The sequence below is a fragment of the Pollicipes pollicipes genome, unplaced genomic scaffold, assembly GCF_011947565.3.
Source record: "Pollicipes pollicipes isolate AB1234 unplaced genomic scaffold, Ppol_2.1 Scaffold_7261;HRSCAF=8764_pilon_pilon_pilon, whole genome shotgun sequence".
Taxonomy (NCBI): Eukaryota; Metazoa; Arthropoda; class Thecostraca; order Pollicipedomorpha; family Pollicipedidae; genus Pollicipes; species Pollicipes pollicipes.
Window position 1 is genome coordinate 41,411,012 of NW_023597054.1, and position 14,897 is coordinate 41,425,908.

The 14,897-nt window shown below is 63.2% G+C and overlaps 1 protein-coding gene and 2 long non-coding RNA genes across 3 annotated transcripts; 2 read left to right on the top strand and 1 right to left on the bottom strand.

Annotated features, from left to right (window-relative positions):
* The first annotated feature begins 1,622 nt into the window (after positions 1 to 1,622).
* On the top strand, positions 1,623 to 3,527 carry LOC119112210 (uncharacterized). The gene is made up of 3 exons (XR_005095694.1): positions 1,623 to 1,713; positions 2,657 to 2,753; positions 3,135 to 3,527. It is a non-coding gene; the product is annotated as an uncharacterized LOC119112210 (long non-coding RNA).
* Positions 3,528 to 3,610: 83 nt separating this feature from the next.
* On the top strand, positions 3,611 to 10,137 carry LOC119112211 (lysine-specific demethylase 3A-like). Its single transcript, XM_037236308.1, is given in 5 exon segments — positions 3,611 to 4,691; positions 4,693 to 5,145; positions 5,521 to 5,649; positions 7,608 to 8,573; positions 8,945 to 10,137. Coding segments are annotated over 5 exon segments (2,742 nt in total). The 5' UTR covers positions 3,611 to 3,890; the 3' UTR covers positions 9,338 to 10,137.
* A 427-nt stretch (positions 10,138 to 10,564) lies between these two features.
* Positions 10,565 to 13,947, bottom strand: LOC119112508 (uncharacterized). The gene is made up of 2 exons (XR_005095727.1): positions 13,802 to 13,947; positions 10,565 to 12,706 (listed from the first exon to the last, which is right to left on the bottom strand). It is a non-coding gene; the product is annotated as an uncharacterized LOC119112508 (long non-coding RNA).
* Positions 13,948 to 14,897: the final 950 nt, after the last annotated feature.

A 14,897-nucleotide genomic window follows, 5' to 3' on the forward strand; every position in this document is an offset into this window, starting at 1 on the left:
TTACAAGCCTTGTGGAGGCATGCTATGTTGCAGTGGAACGTCACCGCACAAAACGATCGGAACCGTCGGCGTATCCTAGACCGCCACTAACCATCGGCATCTCCGGCTGTTTCAGCCGATGCGGTCCACGTCCGGTGTGGTGCCGTAGCCGTGGCTGCCAGGTACCGTAGCTGCTGCGTCTGCTCGCCTCCGCGTGCCTAGCCGCTGCCACTCGGCTGTGCGACACGCGCGGCCGGCGTGTGTCGGGAGTAGCCGCAGGTCGGGGCCGCCGTCCAGATGGCTGAGGAGAGACCGCGCGCGCGTCCGCCGGCGCCGGCCGGCCAGGAGCTGCCGCCTCCGCCGCGGCTGCTGCAGTACGGCGTGACGCCCGGCCAGGCGCAGGACAGGTCAGCGGGACGGGCGGAGGGCGGACGGGTCTGAAGCGCGGGCAGGCGGCGGGACAGGTCAGCGAGACGGGCTAACGGGCCGGGCTAGCGGGACGGGCAGGGGGCGGGACAGGTCGGCGGGACGGGCGGAGGGCGGGACGGGTCTGAAGGGCGGGCAGGCGGCGGGACAGGTCAGCGAGACGGGCTAGCGGGACAGGCAGAGGGCGGGACAGTCCAGGGGACGGGCGGAGGGCGGGACGGGTCTGAAGGGCGGGCAGGCGGCGGGACAGGTCAGTGGGACGGGCAGGCGGCGGGACAGGTCAGCGGGACGGGTCTGAAAGGCGGGCAGGCGGCGGGACAGGTCGGCGAGACGGGCTAGCGGGACAGGCAGGGGACGGGACAGTCCAGGGGGACGGGCGGAGGGCGGGACGGGTCTGAAGAAGGGCGGGCAGGCGGCGGGACAGGTCAGTGGGACGGGCAGGCGGCTGGACAGATCAGCGGGACGGGCTAGCGGCGGGACAGTTCGCTGGAGGAATGGCAGGTTAGAAGGGCATGCTGTTTAGGAACAGGTCGCTTGTCTGACGGGCTGCTCATGCATATTTTAAAGCCCACGGTAGGAAAGTTAAGACGATGATGACGCGATGGTTTGCTTTGCATGATTTTTTCAATATGCTTTTTTATAAATGCCTGAAGCTGAAAGCTTGCTGGAACTGGCACTGCTGGAAAAGGCGTCAGTATGAGTTTGGAGAAGAGCGTGCAGACTATATCGTGTTCATGGATGTTGCTACCACTAATCATGCACATATTTGAAATTTGAGATGTTTGTATTAGCTGATGATGTTTTTATGTTCATAAAGCTGTATTTTATCTGCTGGCAAGCATTTCTTAGTGCATGGGTAGACAACAAGGGCAACAGGTGCTTCTCACTATTACGACACATTCGATTGCTCACTCACTGATGCTGCCTAGTGTTTGCGTCAGCTGTCTGCTGACCCGGTGGAGTGCTGTATGGGCCATGCGTCTGGTGGTGTCTCGGCTTGTCTGGGCTGCGTGTCTGCCTTGTCTGCGGCCTGCTGAACGGATCGTGCGTGCGCGTCGCGAGCTGACGCTGTGTGGTGTTGGCGGACCGTACATCGGACCACCGCTGGCCATGCCTGCCAGGCGGTGTATGCTGTCTGGGCGGCGTGTGTGACGGTGTGTGATGTCTGGGCGGCGCGTGTGACGATGTCTGACGGCCGTCTGTTGCCTGCGCAGCCGAGCCGGCGGCCTGCCGCTGCGGCCGGACCAGCACTGGGAGGTGGAGCGGAAGCAGCAGCTGGCTCAGTCCATCCGACTGCTGCAGCAGAAGGTAGGCGGCCGATGGCGCAGACCCGGCGGTTGGGTCTGCCTGCTCGGGCACCGCCTGTGCCGGCGCAGGCCGCAGGGGCTCGTAGGCACGGCTGAGGGGCCGGCGGGGTGGAGGGGCCCGGGACACCTCCAGGCTGGCAAATCGAACTTAAGGCCCACGATGCACGCCAGGTGATTGACACTAACAATTGTCGATGCTCATGCTGTGAGAGACCGGAATCGTCGAAGTCACGAGAACGGGCAGTAGCCAAGCTTGAGCAAAGGTGGGTGTTACGGTTGCAAGTGGTAGCGGAGAACTAAACGCGTAGAAAGACAGTGCCAGAAGGCCGAACTGGGACACCCACACGGACTGCGAACCTGTGCCCGAGTCTCGCTGGTTCCCCCGCTGAAGGTTGATCACGCACAGTCGTTGGCTCAGACCTGCGCCCCCGCGACCCAGACGCGCCACTCGCAGATCAGAATCGCTATCATGACTCGTTCCTTCCGCTCCCGCGACTCCCGCGACTCGTCGCTGCCGAGTCGTGCCGCCAGACACCGATGACAGTCTATGTCGGCATTGTCTCGAAACCCGAATGGACATTACCGCGGTTACACGTGCACGCGCTCTGACCCGACGTGGCCATGTTCGCATGACAGTGTTGTACTGTGGTCGGTAGCAGACATGCTTCTCCGCGCTGTCGATGGCTGCGAGCCATGCCGCGTGCGTGCCTCACACGTGTTCACTTTGGTTTGCCTTTGTGTATAGCTCTGCTGTTCTGTGCCTTCAGTGGCCCATTGTTCAGACTGCATTGCCCTCGTCGTCTGTCGGCCCCGTACAGCGGTGCCCAGTGTCGCCTGACTCTGGTGTGACCGCCACTGCCTGTCCCGCTCCACGTCCGGCTGTGTGTCGGCCCTGTGTGGCGGTGTCCATTGTCACCTCACCTAATGCCCCTCGTCCGCTGCAGGCGCGGCTGGCTGGCATGCCGGCCCGTCCGACCGCCCCTCTGCCGGTCTCTGGCGGACCGCCGGAGCCGATGGCGCGTCCGAGTCCTCGAGCACAGGGTCAGTTATCAACACCGACGCCAGGTGCGGTCCTGCCCCGGCCCCGGCCCCGGCCCCGCCCGGCCCCGGCCCCGGCCCCGGCCAGGTGTCATCACAGTTGGAACCGCCTCACCTGCATACGGTGTTTGCTTGTCCAGGGACGGGCAGTCCCATCTGTGCTGTAGCGCTTCGTAGGAATATTGACATTGTTCTCAAGTCTGTCTTGAGCTCTCATTGGAGTTCTCGGGGGATGAAGGGGTCGTAGTTGAGGACCTCTAATAAAGGCTCGGACATTGCAACAGGTAAGTGAATACAGCCCTGTTATGATCTGTACCCACTGTACGGTTTTCACTGAAACGCTCGCAACAGGCCTGTAGGCTGATTGCCCTATTTGCCCGGCAGTGGATTGGAACCACTCAAGCTCTCACCCAGGAAAGCAGAGTACGCTGCCAGTCAACCAGTCCTCAGCTGAGCGCCAGGCAGCAGTCCAGGCCGGTCAGGCAGCAGTCTGCCGGCCCACCCAACCGTCGACCACAGGGTTGACCAGTCGTTGGGCGGCGACGGCCAGTCAGCCGGCAGGACTAGCGCCCCAAGCGCCAGCCGGCCAGATCCCGGACAGTGGCGTCAGCCAGCCACAGGCTGCCGCGTCGGCCGCCCAGGGGACTGTGTTCGCCAGTGCCGCGGCGGCCGGGAGCGGCCAGTCAGCGGCGCTGCTTAGTCAGGCTGGCTCGCCGTTGGGCCGGGAGCGCGCGACGTCGCTCGGGCGAGCGGCCGCGGCCGCCATTCCGGCCTCTCAGTCGGCCGGCCAGAACGCGCCGCCTGCCGCTGGCGCTGTGTCGCCCGGCGGCCCGTCTGCCGGCGCCGACCGGTGGCGGCCGCCAGCGTCGGCGGACCAGACGGCTGCGAAGCGGCGCACGCCGTCGCCGGAGAGGCCCGAGTCGGCGTCCAAACGGCCGCGCTCGGACGGCATTGCCCAGATCGAGCCGGAGGCCGGCTCCGCACACAAGGGCAAGAAAACCTGGCTGAGCCGGCTGACGAGTGCCGAGGAGGCGGACGGCGGCGCCGGTGAGCCGGCCCACTCGCCCTCGGCGCAGGGGCGGCACGAAGACAGTGCCACGGATCGTGAGCCGCTGCCCGGCGCTGGCGTCGAACAACGAAATGGTCAGAACGGCTCCGCGCCCCACGCGGACTCCGCTGAGGAAAAGCCCGGCGACACCGAGGCAGAGCACAGCGATACCGGGGCCAAACGGATCAGCACGGACGAAAAACAGGACGGGCGCTGAGGCGCAGCGAGCGGGCAGCAAGGCGGCACGACAGGCGAAGAAGAGGAAGCGGGGCCGGCCACCGAAGGACTCGTCCACCGGCCCACAGCTGAAGCGTCTGCCGTACAGGGTGCTGAAGAAGACGGGCCAGAGCTTCCCGCAGGACCGCTACTGCTGTGAGGACGTGACATCGCGGCTGCCCAAGTGCCGCGAGTGCCGCGCGGTGCCCGCGCAGCGGCACAAGACGCAGAGCGGCATCAACTGCCGCTTCACCGCCTTCCGACTGGTTCGCTTCACGCGCAACGGCCGGCTGAACGTGTCCGGCTTCTGCGAGCCGTCGCGGGACGCGTGCGGCGAGAGCGAGCGGCTGTGGCGCGCCGCGCTGGACGGCCGGCCGGCCGGCATGCAGCCCGAGGAGGCCAAGTTCCTGCTGGCGCACGTCGGCAACCAGTTCTGCGACCTGGTGCGCGACGAGGAGGCGGCGCGCCTCGGCCACCGGGGCGACGACGACACGGTCGCCTGGAAGCGGGTCGTGCAGGGCTTCCGCGAGATGTGCGACGTGTGCGATACGACGCTGTTCAACGTGCACTGGGTGTGCTCGCGCTGCGGCTTCGCCGTGTGCGTCGACTGTTACCGCAGCCGTAGCGAGGGCACGGCCAAGGTGTGGGGCGAGCCGGGCGCGGATCGCGACAAGTCCTGGCTGGCTGCTGTGCGGCGTGCGCCAGCACGAGCAGAGCAAGCTGATGCTGACGCAGATCGTGACCAGCGACGCGCTGGCCACGCTCAACCGCCAGGTGCATGAGGCGCGTCTGCTGGCCGGCCTGCCACTCAGCTGCCAGTGCGATGAGGCGCGCCGGCTGCAGCAGGCCGGCGTGGCCGACGGCGACGCGCCGGGCGCCCCTGCGTCGGCTGACAGCGCGCCGAAACTGGAACCTGGCGCCCTCAAGCTGGAGGGAGGTGGCAAGGTGAAGCTAGAGGAAGGTGCCGGGGCGAAGCTGGAGGGAGATGGCATGGTGAAGCTGGAGGGGAACGGCAGGGTGAAGCTGGAGGAGGACGGTCTGGACTGCGCGCGGGGGCAGGATAACCAGGCCGGCTCCCCGCTCGCCTTCCTGGCCGACGTGGCGCTGTCCGGCTCTAAGATCAACTCCGACGTGAGTACGGGAGCGGCGGCTGTCGGCCGAAACGTCCGCAGACCGCGCTGCGCATGTGGCTGGGCTCTGGGCAGTCAACAGCGGGCCATGGCTGGTGGCGTGTGAGTGGAACCTGGGGCTCATGCAAGGAACGGAACAAGCGTGACGACATAACCACCAACCCCTGGGCACCGTTCGTTACCAACCCGGCTCGTTGTCTACATTATGGATTGGGGGGGGGGGGGGGGGGGACACGGGGACGGATGGGGACGTTCCGATGAGCGCTTGGGTGAGATCCGACCCAGCTGCGGTGCCCGCTCGCCCTGCTGTGTCCTCCGGATAGGCCCTAGCCGCTTGCTGGACGCGGGCATGTGACGCCTCGCTGGCTGGTTGCAGGAGTACAACAGCGACAACAGCGATAGCGACTCGGAGGAGGAGGCGGGCGGCGGCGGCTCGTCCGCGCTACGGAGACTGCTGGTGCCGGACGCCCAGCCCGAGGAGCCTAAACTGAAGGCCGCCAAGAAGGTGAGGCGGACGCGTGACACGCTCGGCCCGACGGGGCCGGGTTTCAACCGCGCTGAAGGCATTCGCAGTGGGGGCATGGTCTGTCCAGGCGAACAGCTGCCTTATAGGTGTCCGGCACCCTCTCGACTCCAGTACCGTCTGTTATTAGCTCAGCTGTGGCCGTGCTCTTCGACACAACTTGTGAGGTACATTGAGACAAGTCGGCTGCTTGCGGGGGCCCAGCCTGGATATCGTGGGTACCATTCGACCAAGGCGGCACGTGGCATCTTCATCGATGAGGTCATGCGGGACATGGACGATGGATAAATTTACTTTTTCCGTCTTAATTGGTCCAAGTAGTTGAGAAAATGCCTCGACAGATTGACATACTCGCTTTTAACTGGCATGTACGCACAGCGGTTGCAAGCGCGTGATATAAGGGCAAACCACGATCTCGACCAAAGCCGAACAGTTACAGCGTTTTCCGGGGTCCGCTCAGCTGCGCTGTCGCTGTCTTTGAAGAGTCCGCTTGTGCGTTTCGGGTGGTTCGGTTTTTATCCAGTGAGCTGATACCAGATCCTCACTACAAGGGGACAATCCAATTTACGACGCCACGTCAAATGTCTCGTGGGGACCGAGCGTTGTCCTCTTCCAGGTGTTCTGTTATAATGATGCAGAGGTTCCAAAGACGAAGACGCTGCTACTAAACCATCCTGTAACGTGAATGACGTTTTGCCAGCCAAGGAGCAATGGGAAGCCTCCCAGGTTTTGGGCCCAATAGTCATTTTTGGTTATGCTTTCATGAGTCAGGGTCCATAGGACTAAAGTTAAATTTGCAGAAAGTTGGGTTTCAGTCCCCTCCAGCCCCCTCCTGTCTTCCCTAGTTTCCGCGCCCCTGCGCCAGTCGCCCTTTTAATGGATCCGAAGTGGAGGCACTCATGAGCGTGATGAGGGGCGTCGGTCTCGCCGACCAAGGCCATCAAGACAGTTGACTTCACAACCAGGATGCACACTGATATGCCTGCCGATGTCGCGGCGTCGTTCGAGACGCATCTTAGAGGCGTCTCCCGCTGCTGCCGCTGCGCCTCTGCTCTTAGTGTTGGCCCTGTCGTCCAGATGCGCGTGTGTAGTCCATCGTCTTCCATGCACGAGCGATCCATAGACGACGGCTGCTCGGACACGTGCGTCACCGACCGCCTGCGCGGTCAAATCAGTGCACGCCGCCCGTGGATGGCGCGCCGGACACCAGGCAGTCGCGACCAGACGCTCCGAACGCACCACCGCTGCGCTCTGCGGGCCAGTCGGCAGGTCCACGGCACCAGTGGTGCACCAGTCACGCCGACTGGATGTCTGTGTCAAGCGTCCGCTCAGGGGGGGGGGGGGGGGGGGGGGGGGGGGCACGCCGTCCCTGCGGTCGAGGTAGCGACGTCCCTGTGCGTCGATCGTCCTGGACCTGCCGGCGTGCTGAACTCGGTTGAAGCCCGTTGATACTGTCGACGAAGCTCTAGATCTTAAGTTTTTCCACGGAACGCCGACTACACGTAGTCGCCCCAGGTTATTAGTAAAAAGACGCACCGTGAATTTAGCCGCGAGGCTTACCCAGTAGCCATAAAGTCCGAGTGTTTGATGAGCATGGCTTGTCGCGAGGACAACCGCCGCTCAAAGTCCAAGCTGTAAGATCCTTTGGCTGGAGCCTGTTTTTTTACCTGTGGCACACAGTCTGTCATGTGGGAGGTTGTCTTTTTTCTACGTATCATGCTGGTCTTTGACTGAGCCGGACACGCAGTTAACGGGAAATACGACGGTGGAATGAAGCCTACCTGCTGATGTGTGCCGGTCTGACTGTGTCTTTAAGCGGATTGAGCGTTAAAGGAAAACCACTTTTGGTCTGGCACGTAGCCGGCTTCTGTGTCGGTCTTCGGGCCGCGGCTCTGTGACTGGCTGTCCCACTGGTGACCCGCCTGTCTGTGTGCTTGCAGCAGGAGAAGCCCCGGCGCAGCGGATGGTCCATGGAGGACACGTTGGATGAGGTGCTGGACAAGGTGTCGGCGCGCTACGCGGCTGCCCGGCCGGCCGGGCCGTCGGCCGGCGCGCCAGAGCTGCGCCACTTCGTGCGCCGCTGCGCCAGCAAGCGCGGCCTGCGCGAACGGCTGCCGATCCGGATCATGACGCTTAGCGAGTCGACGCGACTGTACCCGGCCGTGCGCCACTCGTGGCTCTGCGACGGCAAGCTGCTGCGCCTGCACGACACGACCGCGCCGGACGGCGTGCGCCTCTTCCGCGACCAGTGGAAGCGCGGCCAGCCGGTGCTCTGCTCGGGCATCGGCGGCGGCCTGGACCGCTCCATCTGGTCGGTGGACGCCTTCATCCGCGACTTCGGCGACGTGCGTAACGACCTCATTAACTGCAAGACGGGCAACATCGTGCCCAACCAGCCGATGCGCCGCTTTTGGGAGGGCTTCGAGTGCGTGTCGCGCCGGCTGCGCGACGACAAGGGTCAGCCGATGATCCTCAAGCTGAAGGACTGGCCGCCGGGTGACGACTTCGCGGACATGATGCCGGACCGCTTCAGCGACCTGATGTCGGTGCTGCCGATGACAGACTACACGCGCCGCGACGGCCGACTCAACCTGGCCTCGTGCCTGCCCGACTGCTTCGTGCGGCCCGACCTGGGGCCCAAGATGTACATCGCGTACGGCTGCGCGCTTCACCCGAGCAAGGCGTCCACCAACCTGCACCTGGACGTGTCGGACGCCGTCAACATCATGGTGCACGTGGGCATCCCGCCGGACGGCGACGCCGACAACGCCGAGGCGCTGCGCGCCATCGACGAGGCCGGCTGTGACCAGCTGACCAAGCGGCGGGTGAAGGACGAGCTGCCGGGGGCCCTGTGGCACATCTACCACGCGGCCGACGCCGACAAGATCCGTGACCTCCTCAATAAGGTGGGCTCGCCGCGCATAGCCGCTACCCCGTGTCGTCGGCGCTGTCGGTCAGATGCGTGCCTGACCAGTGTCCGGCTCTTCGCGGGAAATGTTGCAGGGATGGGGGGGGGGGGGGGGCTAAGTCACGCCTTTTTACCATCATCGTGTTGATTAGCTCTCTGGGAGCGGAACTTCGGGCCGTTTCGAGACAGCCGCCCTCCAGGGTAACAGCATGCAATGCATAAATCGATGTTCGTTCGCCGCCTGGAGAACCAAACTGGGTCGGCGCGGTGTCGGCGTGCGTGTGTGTGCGGTGCTGCCGTAGGTGGCGACGTGCCGTGTGGTGCGCGCCCGTCGAGCCGGGCCGCTGACTGACCGGGTCGCCGTTGCAGATCGCCATCGAGCGCGGTGACCAGCTGGAGCCGCACCACGATCCGATCCACGACCAGAGCTGGTACCTGGACGGCCCGCTGCGCTGCCGCCTCTACGAGGAGTACGGCGTCGAGGGCTACCCGATCGTGCAGTGCGCCGGCGACGCCGTCTTCATTCCGGCCGGCGCGCCGCACCAGGTGCGCAACCTGCACTCGTGCATCAAGGTGGCCGAGGACTTTGTGTCGCCCGAGAATATCGGCCACTGCTTCGACCTGACGCAGGAGTTCCGCTCGCTCTCCGAGACGCACTCCAACCACGAGGACAAGTTGCAAATCAAGAACATCATCTACCACGCCATGAAGGACGCCGTCTCGTGCCTGCTGGGTCGGCCGGCGGCGGCCGAGGCCGAGTAAAGCGCTCGGTCGATCTCAGGCTGCGGTTCGGCCGGGGCGGGACCGAGACGCTCCGCCCCGGTCGGCGAGAACGAGAGGGAGACCCGGCCGCCGCCTGCCGCCGCCCCTGCCAGCTACACTGCCACGGACGTCCCGACGGCGAGCGCGCCGCCGCCCAGAGCCGGGCTGGGCGGAGGGAGCCGGTGCCGCCGGTGCAGCGCTGGCCGAGGCCGGGCAGATCGCCGGCTCGGTGCAGGCTTGCTGTGACGCCCCGCTGTCGGCGCCGACTGGGCGAGCCTCCGCCCTCGCGCCGAGCCGGGCACGCTTGTCAGCACCAGCGCCTACTCGTCACAGCTAGTCGTGTGCGTCTTCTGAGTGAGCTGACAACGCCGGCATGCCAGACTGGACGCACCAGCTGAGTGCGAACAGCGCGTCCTGCACCGGTGTAAGCTTTGGCACCCGTATGGAAAAGTTTGTGTTTTTTTTCTCTTCGTTTGTATCGTTTGTCTTTCAGTGCGCGTTTGTTGTAAATTGAGGCGAGGATTCGGTCCCGCCGTCCAGGACATTTGAGCGCTCTTTTGTAGACAGATTACCTCAGCCTCGGTAAAACTTGCTTTCCTTGTCAGCCGGCGGGCTCGCATACTTCGCGTGCTGTGGGGCTCGCTATCCGGAGATAGTTCAAAAGCGTGTCCTATAGCTTTTCACGCCTGCTTATGGCTAGTTTGTACTTGCTTATGAAGCCTATAATGGACGGGTAGCCCACGGCTCCTGTAGTATCACCGGGTCGCCCACAGTTACCTTTCAATATAAAACTGCCGATGTTCGTGTGTCTGAGGCGGCTGTGAGCCGGTGTGCCGTCCATCGACGCTGCTGCCCCCCCCCCCCCCCCCCGCCTGAGGGCGCCTCCCTGCCGCTCGAGGGCAGCGCCCCTCCGCGCCGGGGGCGTCTCCCCAGCGCCGCAGCACAGCTGCTACGCCTCGCTAGGCGCCGGGGTCCGGGCGGTGCCCGGGCTATAGGATAACTCGGGGCGGGAGTGTCGTCCCATCTTGGACCTGTCGCTCTCGCGCTGCGAGCCGCCGCCGCGGCGCGACAGGGTAACTGGTCAGCTCCTTTGTGCGGAGGGGGTGGGTACGACCATGTATGTGTTCGGGCATGCTGGTTTGCTTCGCATGCGGATGATTTGTTCTTCCTGTCGTAGCTGCGATGTCGTGTTCGTGCGTCGCGAATCTCCACAAGAATCGATACAAGTTGAAAGTAAAGAGTTTATTTGCATTTCAAAGCTCCACGCATATTGCAAACCTTTGAACAAAACAGTACGGACCTGATAATCTCGCATAATAACTCAATTCACGTGAGATGACACGTTACCATGTGACTGTCCGGGCTGGTTTGCGCCAGCGCTATGCTGTGCAGTGCCGCTGATTCAGGTTCCCTGGTCCTGGGACGTGCCGCCTGGCTCGTGTTCGGCAGACGTCCTAACAGTCCGGGCACACAACACCGGACGTCCTAACAGTCCGGGCACACAACACGACGCAAGGGCTGGTCGCGCGCCTCGCCCGCCTTGCTATGCACCGCCAGCTGCTGCGCGTACGACGCGACAAGCTCCACGTCACAAGCTCACAGGTCACAACCGTTTGGGTGTCTGACGTTAGTATTTTGAAGGTCACTCGGCCTCGAATGCAAAGCCACCCACCTGGGTTACATTTCGCACATCGCCCGGCGGTACACAGCCGCACGTATCACATTCCACTCTCCACTGAAAGCCACAGAGGAAGCTCTCGCGTGCGTCGTCTGCGGAGGGCAAGCGACGACAGACATCTAGAACACTGCGCGTCTGGTCGTTAAATGAAGGCTAGGCCACGACTGGCGGGGTAAACTGCTGCCTGGCGCTTGTTTCCAGGCGGGAAGCACGCCCTAGCTCGAACACTGCTACCGGACGCTGCTCCAAAATCATCGGCGCGTGCGTCGCCGTCGTTCAGGAACTGAGCGCCGCGGGCGTAACTGGATACTGGATAATGCTAACGGACTTGATCGGACAGCTGTATAAATCGCCAACGTAACTTGGACGCGCGTAACGTAACTAACAACGCGCTTGGAATGTGTCAAATCCTATCTCGCCCAGGAAAATGCTCGCAAGCCATTCCTTGCCAGTAAATCCGTCGAGATTTTTTTCTCTCTTGCTTCGGGTCGCTTGGGCTCCTTTCAACAACGTAGACACTGATGCTGAACATAGTAACCAGCTGTGCGATGATACCGTTGAAGACGGGGAATCGATCAGCTCTCTTAGATGAGCTAAACATCACTTGGTCACGCCGTCAAGTCCCCAGACAAAAAAGTGCATACCCCATTAGTGACTTTACTTGTGTCGATGGACTTATCTACCACCACTGTTAACGCTGTACCGTGTATGCCAGTTTCCTTGTTGGGTGCACTGAAGCATGCAGCAGCCTCTGACTAAAATTGGGCAAGTGCTCGCAGAACCACGCGCAAGCGCGAGCGTCAGCCACGCCGCAAATACCCCAGTGCTGTTCCCTAGAACCGTCACATGAACCGCGATAAGACGTACAAATAGCACCGAACTGAAACAGCATGGCTGGTCTGGCCGATGGGTCTTAGTTATCATAACGCTGCGATAACTTACACCACTCATCCACAACTACCTCGATGTGGGATGAGCGGGCGCATGGTAACTATGTGCGCACGACAATCTGACTGCATAGCGGGACAGGAACGGTCGGGGGCGGGTGGCACATCAGGTTTGGCAGGCAGCGGGGGTCACACCGCAGAGCCTATGTTTCGAGCAGAGCTGCTACTGACTCGGGCGACGCTAACAATCTCTGTGCGTCACGGGGTTCACATCGCGCCAGTGACTTGGCGGCACGTCTCGAGGGCCGCATTAGGTTCCGGCTACGTGTCGGCGCGTCACCAGACCAGAGACGTCGGTGAAGCATGCACACGTCACCAGACCCAATGCGAACATCGGTGAAGCATGCACACGTCACCAGACCCCATACGGACGTCGGTGAAGCATTCATACGTCACCAAACCCAATATGGACGTCAGTGAAGCATACATACGTCACCAGACCCAATACGGACGTCGGTGAAGCACACACACGTCACCAGACCCTCATTGGCCTCAGGCGACGTCCCGCCCCGCCACTGACGCTGTCCGCCGGCTCGGGTGACGTAGATGACGCCACATCACCGGGCTCGTGCGCCTGTTCAGGTGACATGGGTGACGTGCCGCCGCGTGACCAGCCCCACGTGTCGGTCGCGGGCGCAGAGCAGCCACTGGCGGTCGGCGGTGCCCACGACGGTCAGCGTGTCGTTCCGGTCGTACGACAGGTAGTTGCTGTTGGTCGCGTGGTGCGGCACCAGGGAGCGTACCCTGTGGACACGCTGCAGGGCGTGGGGGAACGTTCGCACCGCATGCGCGATGTGGGCAGCAGGCGCCCCGGGGTGGCACCATTGACGTCACGGGGGAAGTGATATCGTCAGCGTCACCTGATATCACGAGAGATGTGATATCGTCAGCGTCACCTGATGTCACGGGAGAGGTGATGTCGTCAGCGTCACCTGATGTCACGGGAGAGGCGGTATCGTCAATGTAATCTGACTCAAGGAGAGACGGCGTTGTCAGCATCACCTGATGTCACGGGAGATGCGTACCGTCAATGTCACCTGATGTTACGGGAGAGGCAGTATCGCTAATGTCACCTAATGTCACGGGAGACGCAGTATCGTTAATGTCATCTGATGTCACGGGAGAGGCGGCATCGTCAATGTAATCTGATGTCATAGGAAAGACGGTATTGTCATCGTCACCTGACTTCACAGAAGAGGCGGTATCGTCAACGTCACCTGACGTCACGGGAGAGGCGGTATCGTCAACGTCACCTGACGTCACAGAAGAGGCGGTACCGTCAACGTCACCTAACGTCACGGGAGAGGCGGTATTGCCGACGTCACGGGAGAGGCGGTATCGTCAACGTCACCTGACGTCACGGGAGAGGCGGCACCGTCAACGTCAACTGACGTCACGGGAGAGGCGGTATCGTCAACGTCACCTGACGTCGCGGGAGAGGCTGTACCGTCAGCGTCACATGACGTCACGGGAGAGGCGGTATCGCCAACGTCATCTGATGTCGGCCGCACGCACATGACAGTCTGCTGCCCAAAATGAACTGACGTGTAATATTGCTTTTTCGTAGTGTTTCACGAAATGTTCTTGGAGAATTATATCAAAAGATTTTAGTGTGCTGTAATGACGACATGTTGGAAATGTCGGTGCGAAGGGACGGAAGACGTGGCACTGTCGTGGCGCTTGAACATAAAATTCGTGATTTAAGCAGCAGATGGACGACGTTTTAGTTATCCAGGAAGATTCTGGCCTTCTGGGTGATACGTGGTACTACGAATGCAAAGATCTATGCTTCATCTGGTGGCTGTGGCGTTGCCATCACTTTGTCATTTTCGTTCTTACCTTTTAATCTGCTTGTTCTCCGGATCAGAAGGCGCGGGTTTGGTCGTCTGCGCCCTGGTGGCGGTGAGCAGTCTGCGCTGCTCGGCGGCGGCCTGTGCTGACCTGTCCGGGGCACGGCTGACTGGACCGTGACCTCGTCCGCGACTGAGGAGCTGCCGACGGAGGCCGCGGGCGGGGCCGACCGCGGCCGGTCCGCTGCCGGGGCGTTGGCGCGCAATCGGTGCCCGGCCGCCGGGCACGAGCCGAGGGATGCGCGACTCGACGCGACCGGCCGCCTCCGGCTCACGCTCCCACCACGGCCGCAGCCTACCGGCCGGCTCGTCACCCGTCACGCGCTGCCACCAGGCGTCCAGCTGGCGCGCCTTCTCGCTCCGCGCCGCCTGCTGGCACCAGGTGTCGGGCTGGCGCGCCGCCTGCCGGCCGGCGCCGGCCTGCTCCGCTGACCGCAGCGCCCGAGGCGCCGTCGGGCCACTCGGCGGTCCACGTCTGCCGGGACGGGCCGCTTCCGACTCCCTCGGCTTACGCTTCGGCTCGGCGTTGCGGTTGGTCTGCGGCGGTGAGGGGTTCTTAACCTCATTCGAGAGACCCGAGTCCGTCTCGTGGTGGCAGTTATCGTTCTCGTCCCATTGGTCGGACAGCGTAGCGGCCAGCGACTGGAGCGCCCGCGCCGAGCCGGCGTCCAGGCCGCTCCAGTGGCGGCGTGTGGCGGCGCAGAGTGACGCCGGCGCGGGCGGCGCACGCCCCCCTCTGGACGCCGGGCGGCGCCGCCCCCGGCCGCCGCGGGTCGCCTCCAGCCGCTGGCCGAGCCGGCTCAGGCTCTGCTGCAGCAGCCGGCTCTCGAACGTCAGCTCGATGCAGAAGCGGAAACGAGCCAGCCGGCGCAGCTGCTGCAGCAGCGGCTCGGCCTCGGGCGGACTCAGCCGGCGCAGTAAGGCCTCTGCACCGTAGTGTTTCAGCAGCGCCGTCTGCCGCGTCAGCAGGTGCGAGAACCACCAGTCCAGCGCCTGGGTGCTGCCGGGAGGGCGGGCGGAGCCGGCGGTGAGGGGTGGCATGGAGAGACTCAAAGGGGGAGTGGTACCGACGGTCGAGTGCGCAT